At 47.0% G+C, this 27,902-nt stretch overlaps 1 protein-coding gene across 1 annotated transcript in view; it reads right to left on the bottom strand.

Annotated features, from left to right (window-relative positions):
- The window catches only part of LOC105281146 (platelet endothelial cell adhesion molecule), a 162,269-nt gene that overhangs the window by 33,716 nt on the left and 100,651 nt on the right, over positions 1 to 27,902 (bottom strand). The window contains exons 3-4 of the mRNA XM_026973173.1: positions 26,371 to 26,506; positions 15,983 to 16,116 (exon numbers count right to left, since the gene is read on the bottom strand). Coding sequence (XP_026828974.1) covers positions 15,983 to 16,116; positions 26,371 to 26,506 — 270 coding nt within the window. The remainder of the gene's footprint in view (positions 1 to 15,982; positions 16,117 to 26,370; positions 26,507 to 27,902) is intronic.

Genomic DNA, 27,902 nt, shown 5'->3' on the forward strand with positions numbered 1-27,902 from the left:
CACCCGCCCAGTTCCGTCCTCGTCTCTTGCGCGCGACTTCAAAGCCCAGACCGGTCTCCCTCGCAATAAGATCGTCGTCGGTTTACAGTAGACACTGCGAGACAAAAGCCGCTTCCTTACCTATTCCGCGTTCCGCCTTTAAACCACTCCTCTTCGCGTTCTCGTCTCCTCGCCGCGACGCTCATCCGTCGTTTCTCCGTTCGTTCGTTCGTTCGGTGGTGCTTGATTGCGGCGCGTGAGAGGGATGTTGCGGAGGGTCGGAAAATAAGACCGATTCAAAGGCTCCCGAGCCTTGTACGCACAGAACAATATGCTTGCAGATGCGAGAGAGAGAGAGAGAAAGAGAGAGAGAGAGAGAGAGAGAAGCCCACCCTTCTAAGAGACATGATGAATGAGTCGGACGTAGCGAGTCGGCGGCGTTACCGCGCGCGTAACGCGAGATACGCGCGTTCGCCAGGCTTGAATGTCGAGCGGACGAGCCGTCGTGGATTCCTCGGAACCCCTCCGGATGCAAGAGGATTCCCCTCCTCTTCCTCCCCGACGGCGTCACAGGGCAGCATGGTCTTTCGCGCAATTAGCCGCGCGCCCGTGCATTAACGTTCAGATTTATGGACGTAATTAATGCTCCCGTATGCGAATTATTGCGTCCTATTTGATACCCGATTGCCGGCGCGGACGCCAAGGTCCAATTTCTATACACGTCTTCAAAGGTATCTCGAAGGGCGCTCGAGAATCTGCGCTGGTTCGTCTCGTGGAAACGCTCAGCGCGATGTAAAATGTCTGTCAACGCTAGCAGAGCTAGCGTTTCGCTTTATTTGCGACTGCATCGCGGCTCACATGGGATTTATCGAACCGCCACGATCATCCCCTTTAACCAGAAATGCATATACGTACACCTGTCATGCGTTTGTTGATGATATATCTTCGCGAACGCGACAATTCTGATGATGATACGACAAAGCGAGATTATTTCTGTACTAAACTCGGTCAGGTTTGGTACTTCCGTCGCGACGGAGATGAATGAAGGATGTGCAAACAGACAGCGAATGTAATCATGCAGTCAGCAGCAGCGTTAAACCGCGCGCCGGCGAACTTTTGGAAGCGTTCGTCGCGGAAGTTAAGGGAGGAGACGTAAAACCGAACCGCTGCGGCGACGGAGTTGATCGAGTCGCGCAACCCTTGCGCCGGGCAGTTGCGATGACCGTGACGTAATTTGCATGCGCTACATGCGGCGGTATAATGACCAGTGTGTCGTAACAGGCGGAGACAATCTGCAGTTACCCCGACATGGACAGTCACGTCGCGTTTGATGCTGTATTCATGGATCCCAGCGAAAATCGTCGCGCGAAACGCGAGCGATTTTTGGTAAACGCACGCAACACGCCAGATGTGCGAGAGAGAGAAGTTTCCGCCGACCGAAAAGCCGACCGTCCTCAAAGAAAATTCGTGAGGAAGCGAGCACGCTTGTGACTCTTGACTCGCGCGTCTCGCATCCGCACGAGACTCATTAACGCGACGAGGCGATTTATTATTCAAGGCGGAAAATTAAAGGGGTCCGTGTCGCGCGCTTTGAGAGTGAGGGACACCAGCTGCAGATTTTCTCTTTAGCGAAAGGATAAACCGGCAAGGATTACGTTACGCTGCTAGAGAACCGAGGACGCGGTGCCTTAGGGGTGCAGGGGTGTTTGGGTCTTGGTCGGTATTAGTCGCCGTCTTGCAACTCGCAGTAAATTCAGCGTACTTCTGCTGAGCTTGGGAAATCTGCGAGGCGGTGACCCACCCCCTGTGACCTGCCCTCCTTACCGTCGTCGTGGAAAATTATACGACGACCGAAAATCTTCGGCGAATTTAACTTCGAAATTATTATCCCTCCAACGAGCGTCGCTCCGAACACGTTCATCGGCCTGTCCCCTTCCCTCCCGCCCCATTGACGACAACGTGCGATCTACATTCGCGACAGGGTGTGCTTTCTTCGCAACGGCGAACACTTGACTTCAGGTTACGCCCTTAGTATTCGGGGTTGATATTCCGATCCTCGGCACTTCTGGTTCGCGACAAGTCCGCGGGACTTCGAAACGAGCCCAGCTGTCCTCAATGGTACTCTGACGACTTTGCCCAACGAGTTTTCTTCAGGCGGATTTTTAAACGCGAAGACCGCCGGAGATTTATTTACGCGGGGGTTAAGAGTCCGTTGCTTAAATATATTACCGCCAGAACAAATTTCCCGAGTGTACATTAATCTGAATACCCATCCGCGTCATCGCGCATAGGATCTTCCTATAATGCATAATCCGCGAAACGTATCGCAGCTCGTCGCGCAATTCTCCGTTCGCGCGGAGAATTCTCGCGCGTAAGAAGGGATTAGATTGCGCCGGGGCGGCTAATCCCGTGTAAATTACAATTCTTACATACAACGTAACCGTTCCGGCGTCTACGTTGAGTAGTTCAGCAGTAATTAATTAATAGAGACGAGCAATATCTCGCGTTGCACGTTTCACGTCACGCGACAGACCCTCCTTGCGAGTCGTTAATCGTACATAACTTTTGACGTGTTTCCCGTGCGGTAGTTTCGCGAATCCATCGGTTAAAGTGATTCGTCTCATTTTGTACTGGCAGCTTCGCCAACTACGATCGCTTAAGCCTTCCTGGATGTTATGCCGGCGGACTGGCATTAGCCGGCTGTCCCTAACCCGCGGGATAGATCCGGCGCATTTGGGTTAAACTCTGGCAGTACCCGGCGACCGGCTAAGCTCCCCGATAAACTCGTCAGCCTCGCGTTTGAATCGACTGTACGGTATCAGCTTCAATTTACCGCCGGCTGTAAGCGCGCAGTTTCCTTTCAGCAGAGGTGGACAAGCGTCTCGCGTGCGCTCGTGTGTGTCGCGCTATCAGGGAAACGAAACCGACACGACGCCACCCCGTAGCCACCCCCGCGTCTGTCCGTGTCCCCTCGCGCGTATGTGTCGGTGTGCATTGACAAGCGCGCGCGTGACAAGTGTACGTATATGCGGGCCACGAAGGGCGAGCTTTATTAGACCGCGCGGGTCTACTGAAGCTCGGATCACACGGGCGGCAAGGGGGAGAGAGGGGTTGACGAGGAACGAGGCGAACGCAGAAACACGGTCGGGGAGAAAGAGCGTGCACAAGAGCGGATGGAAACGAGAGATTGAAAGGGAGTGAAACGTGCGCGGAACACAAGCGACCGCCGGCAACCGGGGTTTAGGGAATAGAGGGTGGCGGTGGCGACGGGCAGGGCGCAAGGGTGAGCTCTGGGAATTGATGAAGCGGCGACGAAGAACGGAGAGAGGGAGGGAGGAGGTTAGTGGTTTCGGCGGAGGAGCCGTTAGATGGGCCAGGCCGAGGAACGAACGCCCGGGTTCGGACGTTTTCTCGGAAAGGTGCTTCCTGGACAAGAACAACGGGGGTGCATCCATCGGTTCCCATTACGACGATGATGACGACGAGGACGAGGACGAGGACGAGAACGACAGCGCGATCGTGACGACGCGACGCCGAGGGTTCACCGTTCATTTATCGATGATTCGTTAAGTGACCACTCCATCTCTTCCTCGCGTTGGTCGTTTCCTCTCTCTTATTATCCACCTCTCATCGCTGGCAATCTCTTCCTTCTCCCTCTCTCTATCTCTCTCTCTCCTTCTCTTTACCTCATCGTGATCGCTTAATGGAAGTCGACGAGGCTGAAGCCCCTAGGGCAGGCCGCACGGAGCTGAATACGGTTTTCCCCGCTGTTATTGGCCGATAATCCGCTGTGGTATCGACGGACGTGGAATTATACGCGCGTATACACGTATATACACGGCCGAGGCGTGCGCTCGCTCGTTCGCTCAAGCGCAATATAGAGCTACACAGGCTCGCCAGTGATATAGAGCGATATATACGTCGGACACACCGGCGTGGTCGACGGCCGCAACGCGACCGGACACTCTGGCAGGGCCACGTCAAACGTGGCGCAGCGAGCCGCCTCCGCGGCCTCGGAGTCCTCCGGTGTCCCATCGGGCTGGACCGTGTCCCACGTCCGCGCGAATTAAACTTAACCGCAATTAGCAGAAGCCGGAGGCTCCGCCGCGTGTAAATTGTAATGGCTTATCTGATACTGGTTGGCGACGCGCACCACGGCTGCAGTGCACGTCCATCGGTTCCGCGTACAACCTCATGTGCTGATCTCGCGGGAGGAGGAACGAGAATCGCGAATGTCGACTGGCGACATCGCTGATTCTATCGATTCACTATAGTTGATATAGTGCGTCCCATCTCTCCTATTGCCATCATCGCAGTAAAGGAAAGAGGCTGCTCATCAAGATCGAGGCGAAGATGTTCGAGGACTACAAACGCGAGGATATTATGCTGATATGAATGCAACTCAATCTTTCCAGTGATCCGTGTACATTGGGTACATCGGGATGCAACCCTCTCGAGAAATATATATATTGTGTATTTCGTGCTGGATTTTCCCTCGGTATGTAAAAAAGATTCCAGTCACGATACGATGGTCGGAGGCCGGTGGGAGAGAGAAGGCTCGGTCCGGAAGATTTGATACTGCGTCGTGATTAATCCTCCATCGATCGCGTGTGCATCCGAGGGATGCAGCCCCCGCGTGCACATAACTGGACGCGTGCTATCGATGCTATCAGTATGAATTTTGATTATGTACGTGTATACACGTGTACAGGCCGCCCCTCTCTCGTCTGGATGCATGTACCAGGCGAGAGGAGAATGTTTCTTGCGCACAGAAACAAAAGACTGTTAAAGTGGGTTGGAATAAAATGCATTCACTTCCTCGCTGATCCCTTCATGCATGGAGGAGAGAACATTAAGCCGTTGAAGCACAGTGTTTACGACACGTGGTTTTTTAAGAAGAAATTGATCTTTGTTCTATTTATGGATGCTGAAAGTGACGCTTGCTTATGCTTGTTTAAATTGGTAACATCAGCTCTAAGATGCAGATCAACGAAATTTGACCAGACGAATCATTAGTTAAAGTCATATTGATTTTATTCTGATGCGCCGAGCACGTATAGATCTAGTTTGTTACAAACTAGTGCGAATTTCTAGGCGCACGCAGAGGCAAAAGCGACTACGATATCGAAATTCTTTGGTCGGAATGGATTTAGTCCAACTCGCTATGCCAACGCGATACGCGTTTGAACAAATAAGATTTATGGCTGCCCCTTTCATCCGTAAATATCGTGCGCGAAATATGGAGGTCTACCAAAAATCCACGTAACTCCGACGGAAATTTTTACAGGATTTTTTTATCGACAAATACGGCTACCCTCGTCGGTACGTACTCTTTTGTATTCCGGTTTAATTGCAGAAATGTGAACAGGAATTACGATAACGATATTTCGGGGTCCTCCCGGCCTCGTCTCTAGTCGGAATAATCGAATAAAGCTCATAATTCCCCGCACGACCTGCCGCTGTATTGCTAGCCAGGGAAATCACGCTGTTGGGATTTCGTTATTTCATCGTGACCAATTTATACAAATTCTTCCTGTCTCTTCGAAGTCTATTTTTCTTTTTTTTTCGTAATTTACTATATAACTTTTTTTCGTTCTCAAATAATCGAATCGGTGAAAGGCGGAACACGCGTGCGTGTCGGCTCTTCACGCCGGTCGCGTAATTACGACGATGCATAAAACGATCATTTGCATGAAAACGACACTTGTGAAAACGGAATCTAAACTTGCGGTCGACGTTTCGCACCCTCCCATCAATATTGCGATATGCATGTGCTGATCACACAATTCAGCGTGACTCGATTCCACTGGATATCTAATTTCCGTTGCATATATTCGCTCGCTCGCGCTGATAACTTTCGCGTGATATCTGCGTTACACAGCCGCGTGTCGCTACAGAGACATTTGCGAAACATTAATTGGTCGGTAGCAGGTCATAAATCTCACGCTAATGATTTCCAGAGCGCATTTCATTAAAGTATTCTGCCCCATTGCTGGCGATATCGCGGGTATACGCCCGGCGTAACAAAATTCATCGTGCGTTATTTGCGAAAATATTCACTCGCGGCACTCGCGCAACTATGCTAATAAAATAGTGGTATATAATACACTCCGAAATTGCCTGTCTAAACTGAAGAGCAATTCATGCAAAAGTTTGCTCGCCACGAAATTACGCCCGACTTTGCTTTGACAGAACAAAATTTTCTAACAAAAACTTTGCAAGAACGAGAGGAAAACTATCGTACCTTTACCTCTTTTAATCAGGTTGTGCGTAATTGATTAAACTAAAATCGCACAGAATTATTTAATCTCAGCTTTTATCAATCGGCAATATAACATTTTTTGGGATATTGACTATCTAATAATGGATACAATTTGGCGCAAATTACGCGTGCACACTTTCGGAATTTTAAAGGTTTCTAATTTAAAGTACATCACAGCACATCTGGAAAATCTCGGAGAGCGCAACGCGTGCGCGGCTTACATTTTCGTGAATTTCATTGATGGACTTTGCCTTTTTCCTTTTTTCACACTTATTAGATCGTATGAATAAAATGAAGCAGATGCTTTTACCCTTATTTATTGATAAAAATGCCTCGAAAAGTATGAATGAAAATTTTAGGATATTCGCTTGGACTAAAGTATTCACTATTGTCACAAAAAGCGTACGGCATACGCTATGAAAACGTACGAATGAAAGGGGCACTTATTATCCGCAAATGCAAGCACTTCCATAAAAAGTAGTTAGCTGGGCTGGTGACTTCGTTCCGCACGTTCCAAGTATAATGGCGTTTACTTTTGCTTAGCTCGTTGCGCAGTACTGAAATGTGCACATTGCTACAGCCAACTGAACGAATTTACTGTGTATTGTGCTCGTGCGTGTATTAAAAGATCCGCAGTAAAACCGCTCTTTCGCTCGACATATAATGACACGAATAACAGCAATTGACGCATTCAGACTTATTTATTACACCGACGTTGCATAAAATTCATTCTACCCCGACTCGAGAACGATTCAAAGAAATTAATCACTCCGCGCTGGTTTCATTTTCATTCATACAATTATCTCCTCGATCATTCGAATTTCTCACAGCGGGGAAAAGAAAGAGTGGCAAAGAAAGAGAGATAGAAAGAGACCAAATGAGTAATCGTCGCGAGATGTCGAGCGTCTCAAATCAGATAGCTGCCCGCTGTCTTTCATCAACCCCCGCAAGTTCCACCTGATGAGAGCAAAAAGAGGATACGTCGTCTCACGAGAAGAAAAGAAAGGAAAGGAAAATGAAAAGAAAAACGGCCGTCGCGTCGGGTCAAGGCCCGCGATCGTCCGTCTCGTTCGTGGATCATCGTGTTCATTATCTTTCGAGTCGGCGGCGGCGACTCCATTACTCGGCGTGCGTACCCCCAAGGTACCCCTAGCCGCTCGCGGTCCCGCCGTGTTATCCGAGGCGGACATCTCGAGTTTCAGTGGAGAACAAACGGCACGTCGTCTACACGTCTACTGACGAGCCTGTATAGAGATCACGAGGACGTTCTCCAGACTTAATGAATGGGCTGGCGTGCGGCGGGAAAGAGCAACTGCGCGGTAGAGAGAGAAGTGCGACACCCCGCGAAGTGCACAGGGAAGAAGTTGACGGCTCGGCTGGGTGGAGTGCTTAATGCCCAGGGAGTCGGATTGTCGCTCAATTTCGCGTTTCCGACGCGCGGCGCGGGGGTGTCTCGTTGCGATCGCGCTGCTGTAATCTTGTTCTCTTTTGCAGGTTGCGTCTCATTGTGTATAATTGCGCGGAATGTTGGATTGACGTTAACGTGTTATTTAGTTTGTGAATTCAGATTCAGAAGACATAAGGTAGAGAGCGCTGTGAAGCTCAATGACGATCCTCCTTCGGGAAAAGTTTCTCCGAAAATGTTTCAGCACCAACAAGTTTTCAATGGCTGACTCGCCATTTGTATTAATGAATCAATCGGAACGCGATTGATTTCACCGTCAACTAATATAAAGCTCGCCTCAGATCCGTGACCGACGTGGCAACAATTTCGTTCGATTCCGCATTCGTTAAAATTTAACATCGAATCAAGTTGCTGCTATATATTCATAAGTGAATCGCGCTTCAGGGTGGCTCGTTGCGGCCGTTATATGTATATTGGCGCCGTCGTCGTGTCGATATTAAAGTCCCGGCTAACTGAATTCGCAATGGGACTCGACGTCACTTCGAGTGAGGGCGAAGGGCCTCGGGAGGCCCCGATGGCAGGAAGGGTTAAAAATACAGCTTCGACGAGTTTCGAATTGTTCGAGAGAGCACGTCTTCGTTCACCGTCCGGTACAAAAGCCGCGACACGAGCCTCGGCGTCGGATTAGCCCCGGACACCCTCTCGCGCCTGGACTGGCGCGGGGCGCGCAATTAGTTTCACGACGGGCGAAACCAGAGAAGGAGCGGCGCGAGGGAAGGAACGGGGTTTTAATCTGCATCGGATTATGTCCTCAAAGAGCGATGCATTTCATTACGGCGAAGCCACGCGGGAAAGCGGGCCGGTGTTTGTCGACAGCGCCGACCGACCGGCCGGTCGCTCGCGGTCGGATAAAGTACGGACTTGGTCGCAAATCCTTTTCTCGTTATCATCCCCGACACCTGTCCGTTTACCCCCGCGGGATGGTGGAATCCGTGAAAGCGTTACGCCGCGCTTTCTCACGTATGCGCTCTGTTTTACGTGCGTTGCTCGGCGATATGGCGTTCCGGAAGAACCAACGGCGGAAAGAACCAGAGGCGCGCGTTACCGCGCGCTCCATTTCAAAATCAAGCTCATATTGGATCCAGCAGCTGGATCGAACGATTTCGTCGCGAGGTTCGGCGTATCCACGCCGTCGTGCGCTTCTCCTCGCAGTTGACTTCTCTCGTCGTACGTTTCGTAACGTCGTAACGTCGAGAATGGTGTTCGGCGAGGCACCGAATCTCGACTCCTCGCCCGGAGTCGAGAAGATATTTAGCGTATTGATCACGGAGGACGGAAATTCGCCCCGTGACGGCGCTCGGTGCTTCCCCGGAAACCGTAACGGAATTTATCGTTCCGCGAGACTCGATATATAGAGATTTTTGACTGGCTCGTGGTGCATCGGGGAGGCGCGCGGTAATTCCGCGCGGACGCAGGTGTCGCGCCGGCGAACGGTAACAAAGTGCTGACTTTGTGAACCGAGCTTTCGATGCATCGCACGGCAATTGCAAACGATACGCGAGGTCATGGTTTATGATGCAGTAAATTCGACGGCGTCGCGCGCGAATGTCACATCCGGTCCCCCGAACGCATCGATTGATTTCCGCGAAACGCATTCGCGAGGTGCATTTTCCGGTTTCGCACACGCTCGTTACGCCGGCGATCGATTTCGCTTCGTGGTGGAAGCTAGTGGCATTACGTGGTAGCATAACGAAAATACACCAAAGTAATAACGACACTGTAGCGTTGTATGCAGAAATTCGCGAAAGTTTCGCTCGTGTTATTCGAGTCGCGCGCCGGGCACGCTATTCCACGCGGAAGAATCAAGCTGCGAGCAAGAAGACATTGCTTACTTTTTAATACCCTGCCGCCTCCTCCTCCTCCTCCTCCTCCTCCTTCTCCTCCTGCCGTTTCTGCAACGCCAGTCGCGTATTCAAATGTATGCAAAAGTAACGCGCGTTGGCCGACAACCAAGTCGAAAGTGCAAAATGTGCGGTGTTAAGGCGGCCGGGGGACATACCTAAACGCGCGAACAATCATCTGCATATGGTCCTTTATGAGCTCCTGGGAAGCGTTCAACCGTATCGCCGTTTATGGCGAAAAGCCTCGATGATAAGCGCTCTGTGAGCTTTCCCGAGGATCTGCCTTTCGCACTTCCGACTATATTGTTTTAATCATGACGCGCGCGTTGATGGATGTCACAACGACGAACGTCACAGTGAAATTCTAGAACTCGTAACGCGTAATTGTGGTACCCGATATTGCATCACTGTATCCGAGCTCGCGTTAATTAATCGTTATCGGGGATCAATTCGTCAGTGGTTACGGTATCGGTCGCAGTATCGAGAGCGCCGATATCGAGGCGACTCGCCGGCAATGTTCGCGACAGTTTTTTCCTGCTACCGAAAGTGAGCCATTATTTTATTACGTATCCTTAAGTCCCTTGCTGCTGCCGCTTTACAATTTATTTATCGGCTGGCTATCTCGTGAGATTACAAGAACAACACGGCCGCCATGCATCCCACCTCGTCAAAGCGGAAGAAAGAAAATACTCGCCGGTCGTCCTGGGAAGTCGTAAGTGCAACCCCTGCGCCCCTACCTTCAGGTGGTGACTTACGATCCAATAAAGTTCTTTCGCCGCTCGTGCCCCAGGCGCAGCTGGTTTCCCGATCTTCTTTCCCGCGGGATGTGTTTCTGATTGGCAAAAGTTACCGCGGATTTATAAGTTGATTAAGGACACGGAGTGGCGGATGTCAGGGATGCCCTGTTTGCCCGAGTAACCCCTCGGTTTCGTCGCGGTGTGGGGTGGCCAAGTTCGGCGCAGCAACTTTTCTCAGCTGCGAGGGCTGCGAAGGTTGCGAGGGTTACGGGCGCGATACGCGAGGAATGAGCGATTTATCTTGTGTGCCGTGATAGAACATAAGTTGAATCTGAAGAGCAACTGCCTTTCATCACATCTAATCTAGCTATTGTTAAAACTTGTTAAAATTAAATATTATAGAATATTATAGATTTACTCAAATTTTACGTTAATTCTTATTGTTAATCGAACCGAGTGAGTACGAACGTAATAAGTGCGTTAATGGTGTAAAATTGTTTACTGAAATAATAACGAAGCTGTAACATTTGCAATCGCGTTGATAAGAGAGTTGCATTTTTCACGAAATTATTACTGAACCAATCTACGAAGAAAATTTTTTCCCCGTGTTATCCCTCTATCCCACTCGTGTAGTCGCTCGCAAAAATTTTAGAATAGGGTATTACTTGGAAATTGGTTTTCCCGACTCGTCAACGTGCCTCTATCTCACCTTAAACAGCGCAGGGTGCTTGCCATTTCATCTCAGGCAGTTGTAAACGTAAAAGCGCAAATGAACAGGTCGGATAAAACCCGGATCTCAGTTGAAAGCCGAAGCACTGATCTGCGAAGACTATGAAATCGTAAAGACCGGACATTAATCCCCTCGCGGAGAAGAAAACACCCAGTGAATTCGTTAAAAACAAGGATCACCGCGAACGGAGAAAAAAAAGTCCGACGCACCGAGCAGATATTTCAGAGAACTCGTAATTTGCTATTGCCGTTGCGGCTGCGCGACATCGGGCGACGCATAAAACCGCAATAAATCTCACTCAAATAACAAATCTCTTTATTATCGTGTAATACACGGTATTCCAATAGGTTGCTCCTCGCATGGAAGCGCGACACGAAAGCCGCTAGGGATGGCAATCGCAAGAGAAGAGAACGACACGTCGGAAATAAAACGCGCGGGATTCGCAGTCGCGAGAATATCGGGACGGAGTAGCTCGCAGGTGGAATGTAAAGAGGAAGAAATGGGATCAATGTATAGTCTTGCGGATTTCGCGTTGCAAAATCAGGCGACCGATTTCCCGCGAAAGGCATCGCGAGTCAATTAACTCACGCCACTTACCAGAACCGATAATTAATAATTAAACACGTATGTTCACCAAATGCTCTGCTTTTTATAATACCAAGCAAGCAATAATTGATACGGAAAATCGACAAAGCAATGATACGTTATTCCGGCTTTCTCTCGTGAATGCGGCTTCCCTGAGCTCTAAACTGCAAGCTTAAACGTGGCCGCGGATCAGCCTAATGGCTTTACTCATAAATATATCAGCCAGGCAGCGTGTCGTCCTATCGATTGGCGTTATAGCGTCGGTTCATCATCGACGATCGCGTCTCGGCGCCGCGGATGCGGATAAAGGGCAATCTTCCCCGCGTCGTTTCCCACGCCTCCTTTCACTTCCCGGCGACATGCGACACCCCAGTACTCTAAGTACCGGACGGGAATGCCTAAACAACCCCCCCTCGCGTTCTCCATCGCGTCGTTCCCTTCGTACACGCGCGTCTCCGCTTATCCTGCATCCGTGACGCGCGTGAGCCCGGCTTCGCTCGCGCGAGGGTATTAAAGGATAACGAGCGCATATTGATATCGCGTAAGAGCGCGCGTGTCAGTCGCACGAAATTTATTCATGTTCGCAATGGCGACGGGATTAATCTTAGGAGTATCGTGTAGTATCGGCGAGTATCGCGAATGCACGATGCGAATGCTGGATAACGCGGTCTGCATGGAGATATTATAATAAAATTTATGAACACGCGTTACGCGAGACCGGGAACTCTTTCGAGCATTTTGTGACACGCTTGGCATCACCGAAATTAATCAGCGATGATAAATTAGTAATGGTGGTGCACGTAATTGACGATCGGATTTAAAACGCTCGCGTCTGCTTTGCGATACGCCCCCCGCATCGTTGAAAACGATTGTAATTTATCAATTTTCGCATTATCGAAGGTATTCTTGTGCCTGCATGATGATGCGCGCGTTTTGCATGATGGCCTACATGCAACGCAGGAAACTGATAAGCGTAAGAGTATATCATTCGTAATTGCACGCTTATCCATTTAAATTTATCTGAAATAACTCGGGATCCCGCTTATCAGCATGTATATGGCTTTTCCTGCCGATAAGCGCAATTTCAAATTACTTTTTGTAATGTGCATCACTGTTTCGAATAAACATTTGTCAGGATGTTAGATGAATACTCATTATCTAGAAAAACTATGCTACCGAAAATAAAAATGACAAGGAACATTGAACCGTGGCACGTAGAACTTTTTTCATTAAAAGTTGGGTCAACAGCGACTTTCAAGCGAAAAGTAGACATAATTGGTTGTATATGCGTCACAATCGATAAAAATAAACGATACACTGTCAACTATTCATTAATCAATATTTTCAAGAGAAATTACAGTCGCTAAACTCTCGATAAAAATAATTAAATAAAACGTTTAATATATTTTTAATACCATACAATATTCACAGAAATAATTTGTGCTTATTCCACTTTCAATATTTACGAATCCCTTGACCTACAGAAAAAATTAATCTTTCGCGAAAAACTTTCCTCGCTCCGGAATTACTTTGGAAGTTACTTGAAAAATAAACGAGGTAAAAGCTCAGCATAAAAAACATTACTAAAAATGGAAGTATAAATTTTCAATTCACCGTTTGCAAAGTGTTTCAACACACTTTTACATCGCTCACGGTAGTCTTTATTATTCTTGTTTCATTACTCTTCGATCTGTACTTTCAATTAACGAGCAACACCATTATTATTACTCATTAACGGATACTGGCGCGCACGATGATAATATAATAATAATAATAATTAAAAAGATTTTCGGACAGCGCCGAATAAATCTTCCGTGAGGGAAAGGGGGATCAACTATCCGGAACTTTTTCCCGGAAAGTAAACTACTTCTTCCGGTGCGAGTAAACTTGTACTGGCAACGCCCCGGTCGTAAGAAACCGTTGTTTCCGCGACAAGATATCTTCTACGCTCTCAGAAAACGTTCCCTGCAAATTCGACGAGTTTCCCGACAAGACGTTAGCCGTAAGAAGCTAGCGAACCAACCCGGTTGCTCCTGACCCGGGCAATTCGTTACCCACCCCTCGCCGTCGCCCAACCCCTGGCACACCGCTTCTTCGTTACTCGCACTTACGTATATATATGCGATACTAATTTTCCAGGTCCCATGGCGAAGGGAAGTCGCGGTCGATTTTCTTTAAATTCGCGTTTCCCCGGTTTCTTACTACCGCGCCGTCTGCTCGACGCTAATATCGTTATAACTCTGTGGACGAATTTGCGACTCGCTATCGAAGCAATCATCCGAGGTGGATTAGACGGGGTAACGTCGGATAAATAAATCCATTTATCGAAAAACGTCTGTCTCGACTAATAGATGATTAATAAATAACCGTGAGATATCAGTAATTGCGCGTTGCCCTGGTTCGGTCAGCACGGAACTTCCACGGGATTGCGAGCGTAAGTAGATACCGCAATAGCAGACAGACATGTGCACGAAGACATTTGGAGAAAACGCTGCGCCAGCAACGCGGATATATAAATTTTCTCCTGCTTATCTAACTGCTCGTGGCACAGGCAAACAAGAGAGATAAAATAAAAGTAAAATTCGTGGCGTGTTAAAACACAGCGTCGCTGGCAGCGGAGGACCCGGATCGTGACCGCCGAGCGGAATCCCACCTCGATCAAAGTCGACGACGAATTTCGGTTTTCCGCGGACGATCAAGCACGGGCCGCGCTTCCATTTTGCATTTAGCCGTATCGACTAATGAGATCCCGCGACAGCATCCCCGGGGATTACGGGTAATGCATCGCCGGTGGCTAACACGCCAGCACTACGCCAGGCAGCCATCCAGGCAGACAGCCGACACGTCCTCGGCGCGGCAAAACTTACTCGACAACATTTTTACTCGTATCGCGGTTATTAGTATTTCGTTCGGTGCTGCCGGCGGCTTTCGCCCGGATTATCCGATTATTCAAATTCCTTTATCCCGCGGACGACGCGCCTGATAAAACCCCTTACCGCCGTCGCGGCCGACGCGCTACCACTCCCGGATGTTCCCGGCGCGGCGGTAAGACTTAATCATCCGTGTTCCAATTCCGCCCGCGCTGGATTCAATTCGGCATAAGAACCGCCGGATTCTCGTGCACCCCTGTTCCCCTCTCGCTCCCCTACGCTATGCTTCGGAGAAGAACAGGCGGAGCAGGCGAGTACGCGTATTTCATCCGTCCGCGCAAACGAAGGGTTTGCTCAAGCCGCGCGTTTCCGCTCTTTAAAGGTCTGTCAATTCACTCGTTGCGGAGCTCGTCGCGGGATAATTCTCGGGTCGGATTGTGAGAACCGTGAAGCACGATGGTCGTGCCGTAACCCGGCGGAATTTGCGGCGGGTTCCGCCGGTCAAAATTCGATGATAAGCGACGAGTAAATCGACCATCGCGATCCCGAGCGCGCGATTTCGCTGATGAAGGGAAGGGTGTAACGCGCGCTAGAACGATCCTCCTTCCGTACGGTTTCCTAGCGGTGCGATAAACATCGTCGGTGACGATAATGGTGGCAATGTATAGATACATATATCCCGTAAATCGAGAATCGATATCGGGATCCGGCGCGCTTTCGGTGAGGCTTACGAGTTTCATGGGGTGGTAACGGTCGAATGTAGACCTCGATTTAACAATTTTTATAAAACGGCTCGTTTCAGACGGGGAAGATGCAGGGCGGCCCCCGATTGAACGGCGCGAAGTTAAAGTGGTGCACCTGTTAAATGGACCGTTTGATAAAAAGAGGTGTAACGGGCACGTTTCAACGTTTTTACGAAGCGTTTCGTAGCTCGCATGAGTGTGAGCGCATGAAATATTCGCACGGCGGATCTGCATGTGCGGAGGAACACGCCGGTATCAATCGGAAGGTAATTCCCTCCCCGTTACAGAGCGGAATCTCTCGCGCAATTTGTTGCTTTTTCTCCCTCGAGCAATACAGCGAAATGCAGTAATTCGTGTTCCTAAGTATATTCGGTATTTTGCATTTTTATTTATTTCTTTATTCTTTCTCGAGAAATTTGCTATTCATGCGTTCACCATTTAAGCGTTACAAACAATTGCGTGCAAATCACGTCGCGGAATAAATCATTCGTCTGTACGGTATTTTCGAACTCAACTGGATGAATTAACAACCGATAAAAAATTTAATCGTTCCTTTCTTTTATGCACAAGATTCAGCTTTGCGCGTTTCGGTACCTACGCTCGTCACGCGAGCAAACACTCTGAACACTCACATTTCCCGCGTTGCAAATGTCCTACCGTAAATAATGCCGAAATCCAATCGCTAAAACACATTCTCCCCTTTCTCTCTCTCTCTCTCTCCTAGTCATTGATTCGATAATACGACAATCGTGTCGATAGACACCACTTACCGGCATGTTGTTAAGCGTGAACGAGAGGTGAACCGGTGGCTTCGATGGTGGCAGGCTGCAATTTGCCCTCAGTGTGTCTCCCGGGTCGTAACGCTCGCGTTCCGATACGATGAGGGGCCTCCTGTCGGGCAGAGCTGAAACACAATAATTTCGCAGATCCCTCTTATAATCATTGTCGATTCGAAACTTTCTCGGGGTGCCCGGGGTACGCGGAGTACCCCGGATCTACCGTAATCGCGCTGTTTTCTCGCGAACCCATCGCCGAACTTATCCAATATTCAAGCGCCAATGAGGAGCCTGTTATGTATGTCGCCGGTTTTATGTGCTTCTGCGGCAGCACAATGGACGGGATACGTGTATTGCGTAATCTCGGCGCCACTCTCGAGGGAAGTGCGCTAAGCACGGATGGTGCGTAATCGTAGAAAAATATTAAGCGCCGTAAGTGCCGCGTTATTGATTTTGTAGCGCGAATCGTGCTAAACGCGGCGACGACGATGGCGACGACGACGACACAAAGACAATAACCGTTAACTGAAACGCGTGATTAAAAGCTTGTTTGTTGCGTAGCGAAATGAAGTGTCCGCGAACTGCGACAACAGCTATTGCCGTGAGCGCGCGGATAACGGTGGGCTCCCGCGGCACGAAGTAATAAAGCATACCACCCCGTATTGGAAATTCGCTAATCGCCGCGATACTTCAAACGCGAAACCAGAACGCGTCGAAGCAACCCAATTTTCGTGGAATTCCAGGATCCAAACAAGCGAGAATCAAATACGAAACTGACGGAACAGGATCACGAAATTCGGTGGGCAAGGGGGTGGAGAGGGGCTCCAATAAAATGATTATCCGTAAATGCATTGGGATCGATTACGCTGCTCAAAGTGTAATCTTCTTCCTGTGAAATGTGTGTTATATTTAAACAATGCGTCATAATGCATAATACCGATCGTTTTATCGTGAATTCCATATTTGTAGTAATACGCGCTCGGATGCATATTATATGCGCATACCATTTCAATTTTCCTCGTTGCACAAATATTTCTAGGGAAATTGGATGCGCCGGGTACGAATCGTCAATTTACAAAGCACTTCAACTTTATCACCGTGCTACCAGCGGAACGGTCAAAGATATTAAATATACGCTGTACGCGCCGCATCGAAGAACATAAAAAAAGGAAAATACTTTTGCGCAAATTTCGCGTGTTTGCACGAAAAATATCCCACTTCCGCTAGCGTCCCGCACGACAATCGTGAATTACGAGAATTCATACGTAGATTCGTCGATTGCGATTCGCGAAAGATCGCGCGCGTTTAATTGATTGAAACGCAATTCAAAATGGATTCGGAAAAGTATGCATGTAACGACTTCCGCTGTTAATTTCCAGGCATCAAATACCGCCGGGAAAATTATCGCGGTTCATTCCGTCGCATACTAATTGGCGGCTCGTGATTCATGCCGTTGCATTCAAACTAGTTTGCACCCAAAATTAAAATGGCTGGAGCCCGTCGTCACGTTTAATGACACATTTAGTTGGGCATTTATTGAGCAAGTACCCGATATGATGCAGAAAAGTAATTTACGTGGAGTTGAGAATCAAGTAGACTCTCGCGTTAGTTCGACCCTGATTTCGTCGATTCCCAGTCGATGAAGCGTTTAACATGAATTACGTTTCACGAAATTATCGATAGTATTAGAAAATACAAAAAGGATGGAAAATCTCTTTATTAATCAAATAATAAATCAAATTTGTCGAACTTTATCTCTATATTTTTAATTAATTGGATTAATGATTGAAATCACAGCGTTAATTTTTCTTACATTACTTCTCTTCATTTTAATAATGTAATCAATGCGGAGGATGCTCCGAGATTTTCGAGAGAGATTTTCACGTCAATAACGTGTTATAGTACCCCCTCTCAACTTGAACTTTCCCGATTACTCTCACGCGCGTTCTTAACTACGAGCCTCGTATACGTGTACTTTGTACAGCAAAGCACTTGAAAGCAGCGCACTTGAGGTGAAACCGGAAGCTATTGCCGGCAAGTCGAGAGAAGGGAGTAGCCGTGTGTAGTCTCACCCTTAAGCCTCCGCTCTCTCTCGGCGAGCGGCGATAACCGACGGCTCGTGAAACGACAGAACGATTAATCGAATCCCGGTTACGCGCGTTCCATCTAAGAACAGCCGAATACAATATCGAGCAAAATACGACGACGGAGCCGGCAAAATCGATAGGGACTCACACCGTTTCCCAAGCAACGCTCGACGAGAACTACGGAATTCGCTCGTGCAATGACTGCAAATAACACGAATATTTAATATCAGGCACTGTGTTATACGCGAGAAAGAAAGCTCACATGAAGATCTGAATTGTGCTCGGTGAAACGGCACGAAAAATTCCAACGAAGCGCACGATGGATCAAACATTGTTCGAGATAATATTAAATATTCCCGTGAACCTTTTTTCACAGTGTAATTAGATTATATCTTTCGTCGCGTAATTAAAACTGCGTCGCGCGTAACGGCGCACGAGGTATTTTCAGCTTTATTCCCTTCTCGACGAGGAGAACCTTATTACCGTCTATTGTCGCGAAATTCATAATCATGATTTATATATATCTCCTTTTTACCCCTTTTCCCGTCGAACTTCTTTAGGAATAACGGAACGCCGAGCAATATGGAGCAGAGTAAGGATAAGAAAAAGAAAAGAAAGAAGATAAGAAACAAGAGAAACATGAAACTGACACGACGCGCGCAACCGTCGGACATTGCAAGAGAGAATTACGAGATGAAACTTTCAACTGCGCGACGTAAAAGGTGTCTAACGCCGCCCCGAGCGAATTCTACACCCCTGGATTTCGATTAAGCACACGTTTTGCCATCCATCCATCACTACGACTTCGTAGGCGCAAATTTCGACGCGCGCACGAGAGAATCGATATAAACGACGGAGGAGGCGAGAGGGAGAAGAGGAGAGGAAGTTCGCGTTACGTGCAGATACGATTTTCCCATGAAATGCGCGGGGGAGCTGCAACCAGGGTCGAGATTTTCGTTTACTCATCCCAATGTCTACCTCTACGCGACATTATCGTAAAATATGAAATTCATATCGTGTTCGTGGGGGCAGACGGATTCACCATGAAAGATTCCAGTCCGCAGCCAGATTCGAGCATCCCGCTACTTAATAAAGAGGGTGATTCGCGCAGATATTATGTCACTGCTAATCGTAACGAATCTCAGGTTCCGCCGTGATCGATGATGGACCACGTGGAGCAGAGCCTGCGCCGGGACGATTCGCCGATTCGCGCCGGCTATTTCTCGCGAACGCCTGTTCGCCGTAATGTGCGAGATTCGTTAATCGCGCCTGAATTCGAGAACGAATCGATCGGAGAGCGGAACAGCAGCAGCAATAGTGGCAAAGCGGTGGCACATAGTGATTAAGACAAAGAGCAAAGGAGAACGACGGATGCGAGTTTTCTACGCTTCCTGTCCGCTGAAAAATAGATGTGATACATTTACAATGCGACTCGGTGAAAAAGAGGAAACCCTTAAATATTTGACGGGATGGCACCAGAGAACAGACGGAGGAGAAATAAAAATTAAAGCGCACCAGACGCGAGACAGGAACGCAATAAGGCATGAAGATGCCTGCGAAATGAGGAAGCGAAAGAATTACAATGCGAGAGCAACGTCTACGCAAATAGGCGATAAATTGACTAATAAACGTTAATAAACTCATGTAGAGTAATTCCGTTGCACGCTCGTATCGGCCGTAACGGGGCAATAAGCGTGCAACGTTCGTAGGCGCCCTCGACGTAAAAATAAAAATAAAAATCTAATGGAGCCATTTCTCTGCTCGCCGTTCTTTCGTCGGCATGTTGCACGGAGATAGACTGATTCAGAAACGAAATGCCTCTTCGAAATTTTACATCGCGTTCGCCACGTGAAACGCGTCTCGCATCGGCGATGCATGAATGAACACCGCGCTGCGAATTAATATCTAATTACGCGAGCTTTCCGGTTTGTCGTCGGCGGGAAATAAAATATTTTCAGGGCGTTTCGTGCAAACGCATCCGTCTGCATTTGACGGCCGGCGGTATTGGGAACGATGTGACTGATCCTTGAATTGCGCAGATTGAAACGGCCAACAGTTGCCAGAAATTTCGACAGCCATCGCGCATCATTCGATCATCAATCTTGTTCCCCGCTTATCGGAAGTCAATTTCGGAGTCGGGATGATATACTACCACGTATACAAATTTTTGATGGCTACCTTGCCCATATGTCCCTGCAAATGGAAGCATCGCGCCAATTAAACGTGATGCATTCCTTCGGTCAAAAATACGGGCGACCTGTGTTCACCTGCGCGATTTTTAGTTGCAGGAAAAAGGTTCACCTTGCTGGTTTGATAGGAAGCACTGTTTCTTTATAAAACGATCGCTTGTTATTTGTTATTTGCCAGTTTCGAAATATCCCTATTCAACGTCAATAAATGCGAATATAATAACATGCAGAAATAAATGAATTCGTTATATATACGCATTATATACACCGAAAAAGCGAATAAATCTTTTATTTCAGCTCGTAAAGCAATTTTACGAAAAACTTTTGTTGAGATAAAATTTAATTAACTGCACGATAATGGCAGTGTGTATACAACGTAAAAGCACGTTATGTAACAATACAAACTGCTAATAAATGTTTCATTCTGCTTTATGATAAAAGAGAAGAAACGTTATAAAATATTTATGCATGTGAAATCACAAAATGCGTTTCAGTAATGTATATTTTTATATCGCTGACTTTCAGGCTGCATTTATTCAAGTATCCGAATGATAAAAAAAATGTGAAAAACTCGGAGGAAAAATTTCGGAGCAAATTGATGAGCGATGATTCAAGTCATTTCTCGGTGCGTTCGCAGAATTAAGCAAAATTACAAGCGATTTCGATACACCGTTCGCATGAATTCTCCAGTGTTATGGTAACGTTTGAACGTGTTTTACATTCATGAGCACATTAGGGCGCTGAGCACGGCGAAATTTCGGAATTAACATACGCGTACCATCTTCTTGATAGGTAACCGCAATTGTCGTATAAAATGGAATTATGCAGGATTCGCGCAATCCAAAATCTTGTAATTTTGCAGTAAGCGGAGTGTGCTGCTATTCTGTGGTACATCTTGCATTTTGCTACTACGTATTATCGGCAAACCGATGATTCATGCTAAACGCCTTCGCTGAGAAAAAGTCGACGTCAAGTTCCTCGCAGAAATCATGAACGGAAATTGACTATCTAACATTGACTGAAACGCTCTACCGGATGCGGAGCGCAGCGAAAATTTCAAGTCTATCCGTTCCAATAATAGCCTCTTTATATCGCGCGCTCCATTTCCGTCATATAATATTTTCCTATGACCATAATGTATATCCTTTGACGAAACCGAGGTCGTTTCTACTCGAACTTCGTTGTGTCTCCTTGCAACTTTGAGATTTCCGGCGACATTGATGTTTATGCGTTCGTCAAAACGCGGAAAGATTAATTCAAGTTTAACACGTCGAAATTATTTAGCCCCTAGATATAATCTCCTGTCCCAATATTTGCCGCTCGAAAATACTACTCGCTAGGGCCCAAAACGTATAAATGTACTGACAACCTTCCATACACTTGCACAGCAAACGAGCAAATATCAATAGTCATCATAACTTTTGCACGACCTGTGTTGGTTCATGAACTAATGTTAATTACGCGATAATTATAGATTTAGATGCGTTCGTGTCGCGAGTAATTAGTAAAATAATTTAAGTAGAGCCAAATAAATGAGCGCGCAAACGGAACGGAACGAAAATTCCGGGACGAGCGGAAGAGGGTACGCGAATGCATACGAGTTCTACGGAAACTTGCTCATCATGTATCCAGCTATTACATAATGTGATTACAAAAAAGGGAAGATGTTGGTTTGCGGCGGATGTTGCATTGTTTAATTTCAAAGGATCCGTTTCAATCCTGACGAGGTTCCTGGAGAATTTTCTTTCCGATGAAATGTTCCCACGAAATGGCGCAGCTCTTGTCGGACATGAAATAATAAAGTGATGGAGTATGCTCACGGCTCTCTCTCTCTTTCTCTTGGTTACGCTAACAAGTAAACCGTTCGCGCATAGTTATGTAATTAGTAATTTAGTAATACCACCTGCGAGTTATGCGACTTTGCTCTTGTTAACACCGCAACCCCGTTAAGGAATCCGCACGAGTTCCTTCGCGCGCGATACGCTCGCGTTCAATGGATGGCAATGCGGTAAATAAAAAAGGGAACATTGCTTTTTTAATTCCAGTGCATCGCGATCGATGTACGCGCGGAATTATGGGAACGTTTAACTTATCGCCGACTCAGCACCCAGTTTCCAGCGTTTCGCACGAGGGTTGCAACCAAGGCCGGTTGAAGAGGAAAGGGAAAAAGAGAAAGTAGAGAACGAGAGAGAACGGAAAATTTCTGATATTCAAGCATTTTCCCCATGCGGAATCGTGCCTCGCACTTTAAGACCGTTCATTGAATTCTCCCGATACCGAGTTGCGAAGTAAACTCTTTTCCTTCCGTAGCGGAAGATGATGATACATATTCCGAGAATAGTTTCGCGACACGTAGGTCTCCGTAATCTCGATACGCAGGTCCCGTTCAAACAATTTTCCGTTTCGAATTCCCGAATGCCACCGATAGGGAAGAAAACGTGCCAGTTACGTGCATGTAACGCTATTCGCGGCGAATAATAGCGGCGAAAAGCGTTCTCCACCGACGAAACGCAAAAAGCCGGTATTTTTTTCTTCTTTTTTTTAGAATGGAAAATAAAATAAATATCAAATATAACGTGCGCGTGTATATGATAATGTACATGTACGACTATACGTAATACCGTAGTATGAAACAAACAGTTGTGCAAACAATAATGTTTCGCAATTAACGCGTTGCTTTGTTACATCGTGAAAAAGCGAAAATTGCACGTGTATTATTTATTAAACCTGCTGGCCACAAGAAAATAAAACCAACTGCGCGGACATGTATGCGGAAAATAAAATCCGTATCGAGCAATCCTTTTTCGTCAAACAGAGAGCAGGATGTAATACGCTATCGTGGAACTAAACTGCATGAGGATATTAAATGTCATAACCATGCGGAAGATTTTTTCGATTATAATCCTTTGTCATGCGCGTCAATGAACAATACTTTGATTAACATTATGTGTTTCTTAATAACTAACTTGATAAAAACAAAAGAGACTGCAGAAAAAACAAGAAAAAACCTATGTAGTGACCAACGACTTTTAAAACCACAACGAAGGTGAACCATCACGCCGGCCGCACTGGTTGTCCGCACAACCCAGCGATTGTATCGGATTTTACGACACAGAGCAGCCTTCCGCGGCTTTTGACGCGTTATTTTCCGAAAAACCAGAAAACAGCGTAGTTGTTATCGTGGCGTACCAATTTTATGAGCGTTTCGCGAAAAAAGAAACAGAAATAATTTGAGTAACGAATTAAAAAGCTCCCTGTAACAACCTCAATATCAATTCTAATCTACGGAGTTGTGCACTTGCAAAACCCTTGCCAATTTAGTTCTGATAAATATTTCGTAAAGTCTTTATCCTACAAATTTCAACTCTGGCTATATCTCGGTGATAATATGCAACGAACGAACGAAACGATTCATAAGTGTCGCAGCGAACAGCGCAACGCGCATGAATTCCGTAACGGCACTCCGTGAACTTTGAGCTGTAAAAAATATAGAAAGTATGCAGATGCATGCATGTGCGAATACTGGACCATGTTTCGAGAGGATCTCAACTTCCGTTTTGCAAATTACGCTACGCGAAACTTGCGTATCCGCGTCGCAAACTCTTCGATTTTCCGCGGGTTGCTGGGAAACGTGAGGGCACCATGCAAACCTCCTTTGATGAGATGCATTCGTAAATTATAGGCGACAAGATTTAAAGAGTTCGATGGAGGCAGAAATACGACGAAATTACTATCTCACGATGGCTCGTCTTTGAATAAATCGCGAGTCCCTTACATCCCAATAGCGTAAACGGCAAAGTGGAAACCACCAGGTGCTCGTAAATCTAATCGGCTATTCTAGCGAGTATGCGTTTTCCCCTTACCCTTTTTCAGCCAACAGCATAAATTCAAAAATGTAACGCAAACAGTACAGGGAGGAAGGTTCGATCGCCGCTGAATAAGAAGACGGAACACCCGGAAGCGAATATCGCTTTTACGAAATTCGTCGCACGCGAAAATATAAAATACGACGGTTAAAGATTCTGCGAGAAGCTTTCGTTTCATTTCATATGGGAAATTCCGAGAAAATATCGCGCGTCATTCATCATCGTAATGCGGTGCGTTTCTACAAAGCGCCGCTCGATTCGCAGGTGGTACAAGATGATTTTGTAAATGCTTAATTAATATTAATACATTGCGACTAACACACAACGTTGCTCAATAATATAAATATGTAACATTTGTGACAGAGTCTGCATGTTGCATAATTCGATTAATATTCATTGCCATGGTCATTAATTGTGTGATACGAAATGAGCGATCTGTAATTCGTGCTTGTAAAAAGCATTCAAGCTTGTTCGCGACGCAATCTCATATCGATGTAACAGAATACTTTTCTTCTGTGTTTGACTCGAAACTTTGAGCGACGAATTCCACCCGATCGATGATGACAGACTAATAAATTAATTTCCTTAATGAAACCTTAAGCGAACTTTTCGGATTCCACGCGCGGAAGCTGCCAATCCGTACGCAGCTTGCTCGTCCTCGATTCTTGAATTTTTCGAACGCGAGGTCCGTAAGTTATTTACAATTTCGTGCAAATAAATTTATCCGTGCCGTAGCCCGTATTTATCTGCAATACTCTTGGACAAATATTTGGACACTACAGACGAAGTCATCGTCACTCAGAATTGTACACGGCACGTCGTGAACAGGCCTGCATGTAACACGTACGCGCGCAAAGTCCGGAACGAGATAGTGGCCGCGGCCAAATGTACATCGTAACATACGCGACAAGCTGATATCAATTCAGCGATGAGAGAGGAGACCACATGGATCAGATTTAATAGGCGGATCAAACGCCGGGTTAATAACGATGACGAGCGAACTTTCACCGCCAGCTGCACGTTTCGCCACGCGAAATACGCGCGGCTCGCCGGTCCGCTCCACTTTGACTTACGAGGTCGCATTTAGCAAATGTAATGTTGCAGTAATGACGAGACCAGCTAAAACAACGTCGATGAAGATGCGGTTTAAAATTCAGGAGCTTCTCCGGCGCCGCGCGATTTCGTCCCGCTTGATGCAGTCTTCTAGTGAAAATTGTTTTAATTATGAAAAGAGTTTACGCGCCGGGATATCGTTTGTACTGCAATTTAGATATTATTTGCCGTGTCACGATGTTTTTCATGGCGTTAATTTTGCAACTTACCGATTCAGACAATAGCACAGGATTTGTAATGAGGCTAAGTTGTTAAATAATTAAGTGGGGCACGGATATTCGCTGTTTGACCACCAGAAGTAGAGGTAAACAACAACAGCAGCTGTTTGCTGCGATTTATAAATTTAAAATCGTAAATTATAACCCACCTACACTTCATTTCTCTTTATAAACGACGCTATTTGCGCTAAAACTGGGCCAACCTTCTTTAAATACAACTGAATAAACGGAGAATTTCTATGGCTCAAATGCATTCGGAAAAAAATCTCTCTCTACGCGAAGGTACGCGGCTCACAAGAAAATATATGAAAAACGGTTTCCGCTAACTTTAATTATGTGTAAGATAACTGGATAAAATCACGATATTATACGATATTATACTATCTATACAGATACAGTACACAGATTACCGTATACAGATTAAAACAGTATATCGCAGTCTGTTACGTTATTTAAATCAAAATAAAAAGTGCGACCGCCAGCCCGATGCTATATATGTATAGACTGCAACGGATATTAAAAATTATTATAAAATATCACTATATACAAAAATATAAAAATTCGAAAGACTCCGAACGAGCACAACGATACTAGGGAAAATAACGTTTCGCGAGAAAAATTTGATAATGTCGAATTAAACATTCAACTCTAAATACGCAGTCATCGAAAATATCGCAAAATAACAAATCATAAATAATAAGCTTCAATTCCCACGCATAATTGGACCATCTATGTCTATCTATGATCCAACGTAAGAAAAGAAGCTAGCCTCGGGCTGGCAAGAGGCACACGGGTAATTCGCCTGCGTGTGAACACTGGGTACCCTCGAGTAACGGGAGAGTGGCAGTCTGCCTGATGCAAACGCGGAGTTTCGTGATACCCGGGTAATATTATGGAGCATGTACTTACACACTACGGTGAGATTCTTCGAGACGGAGGCCGTGGAGAAGGTCGGCGCGTCTGCCGTAACTTCGCAGCTGAATGTACCCGAGAGGCCGTAGTCGACGTTGCGGAGTGTTACCTGGCTCTTGTTCGAGTTGGCGGGCTGAAACACACACGTCCTCGTATGTAAGACGTACAGAGCGAAATGGAAGTTTACACGTACGTATGTATGTGCGGGCGTAGGGTTATTACGCCGTGGCAAGTCGTAATGTCATTTACATGCGAGTAACGCGAATTTGACGTAACTCCATTTGTTGAAGGACGTTACACGTCGGCGAGATTAGATTTTCGCTGTTTCGCGACCGCGAACGTCTGCGAGCGCACGCGCGCCGACGTGCACGCGTAATCACTGATCGTATTATCGAATGGTAACTTCGAATGTCAGAACCAGTTCGCGGTTGGTGCAGTTAATTATTCTTGATTATTCGATGGGAAATCCGGGATCATAAACACCGAGTTAATCAATTCGACTCGACGTTCACGCCAAAGATCGTTCTTTACTTCGTCTTTCCGCGTTTACCGCAGACGCGGAATTAGAGTTCTCAAAGAGAAAGGAAAGGGAGAACGAAAATACCGCAGCCGTCACCAAATCCCCCGTGAATATTCCGGCTTTCATCGCATCGAAGGCCAGTTGGGGGGTCCACTCGAGGGAACGGTCGCCTTATCAGGAATTATCCGGCACTCGACTTGAGTGGCCCGGAGAAGCCGAGCTGGTAACGGGAAGCAGAGATGAAGCCACCCCCGTGCGCACGAAAGGAGAACCGGACAGACAGAGAGAGAGAGAGAGAGAGAGGGGGGGGGAGGAGAAGGGTTTAATCGAAACGGGCAAAACGAAGCATGCATAATTTGGGGAGGCTTAAATGATGAAAGCGAAAGAAGATTCTCGCGCGCCGGTCGGGGCGAGAAGAAGATGAAGGGGTGAACTGCAACAAGAGGACGGGCCCTTTGACGCGACCGAGAAGCGTGAAAGGCAAGCGGGCTCTCTTCCGCGTTGATTTATGTGGGGACCACCCCCGCGGACTTCCCGACGACTTTACAGAAGCCGGGGAACGACAAAGGCCCTCGGCACGAATAAATATGAAACCGTGGCGCGCACTCTCCAGCGTTATCCGCCGAGTGATCTCCGGCACGAGGTCTCTTGCCCTTTCTCTGCACCCCCGTGCTGTTGCCGATGACATTGATACCCTCGCGCGTCGGCATCCGACATTTGTGGCGTTACGGATCGATCGCGCGCGGGCCACCGATGCTCGTATCAATTCTGTCCGACAGGCTATCAATCCGTCGCCCTCGCATGAAAAATTAATGAGACCTCCGGAACTGCGGGAGCAAAGTACCGGATAAGAGTGTATCCGACGACGAATGGTACGGACGAATGGCATGGGCGCATCGGCGAATGATGATTCTTCACCGGCGGAAAAATGTTTCCTCTTTGATTTGTATGGAGCGATGTATGTATTAGCGTAGACGAGATGTATCTTTTCCAACGTGAAAACTGGGCA

The sequence above is a fragment of the Ooceraea biroi genome, chromosome 1 (assembly GCF_003672135.1).
Source record: "Ooceraea biroi isolate clonal line C1 chromosome 1, Obir_v5.4, whole genome shotgun sequence".
Taxonomy (NCBI): domain Eukaryota; kingdom Metazoa; phylum Arthropoda; class Insecta; order Hymenoptera; family Formicidae; genus Ooceraea; species Ooceraea biroi.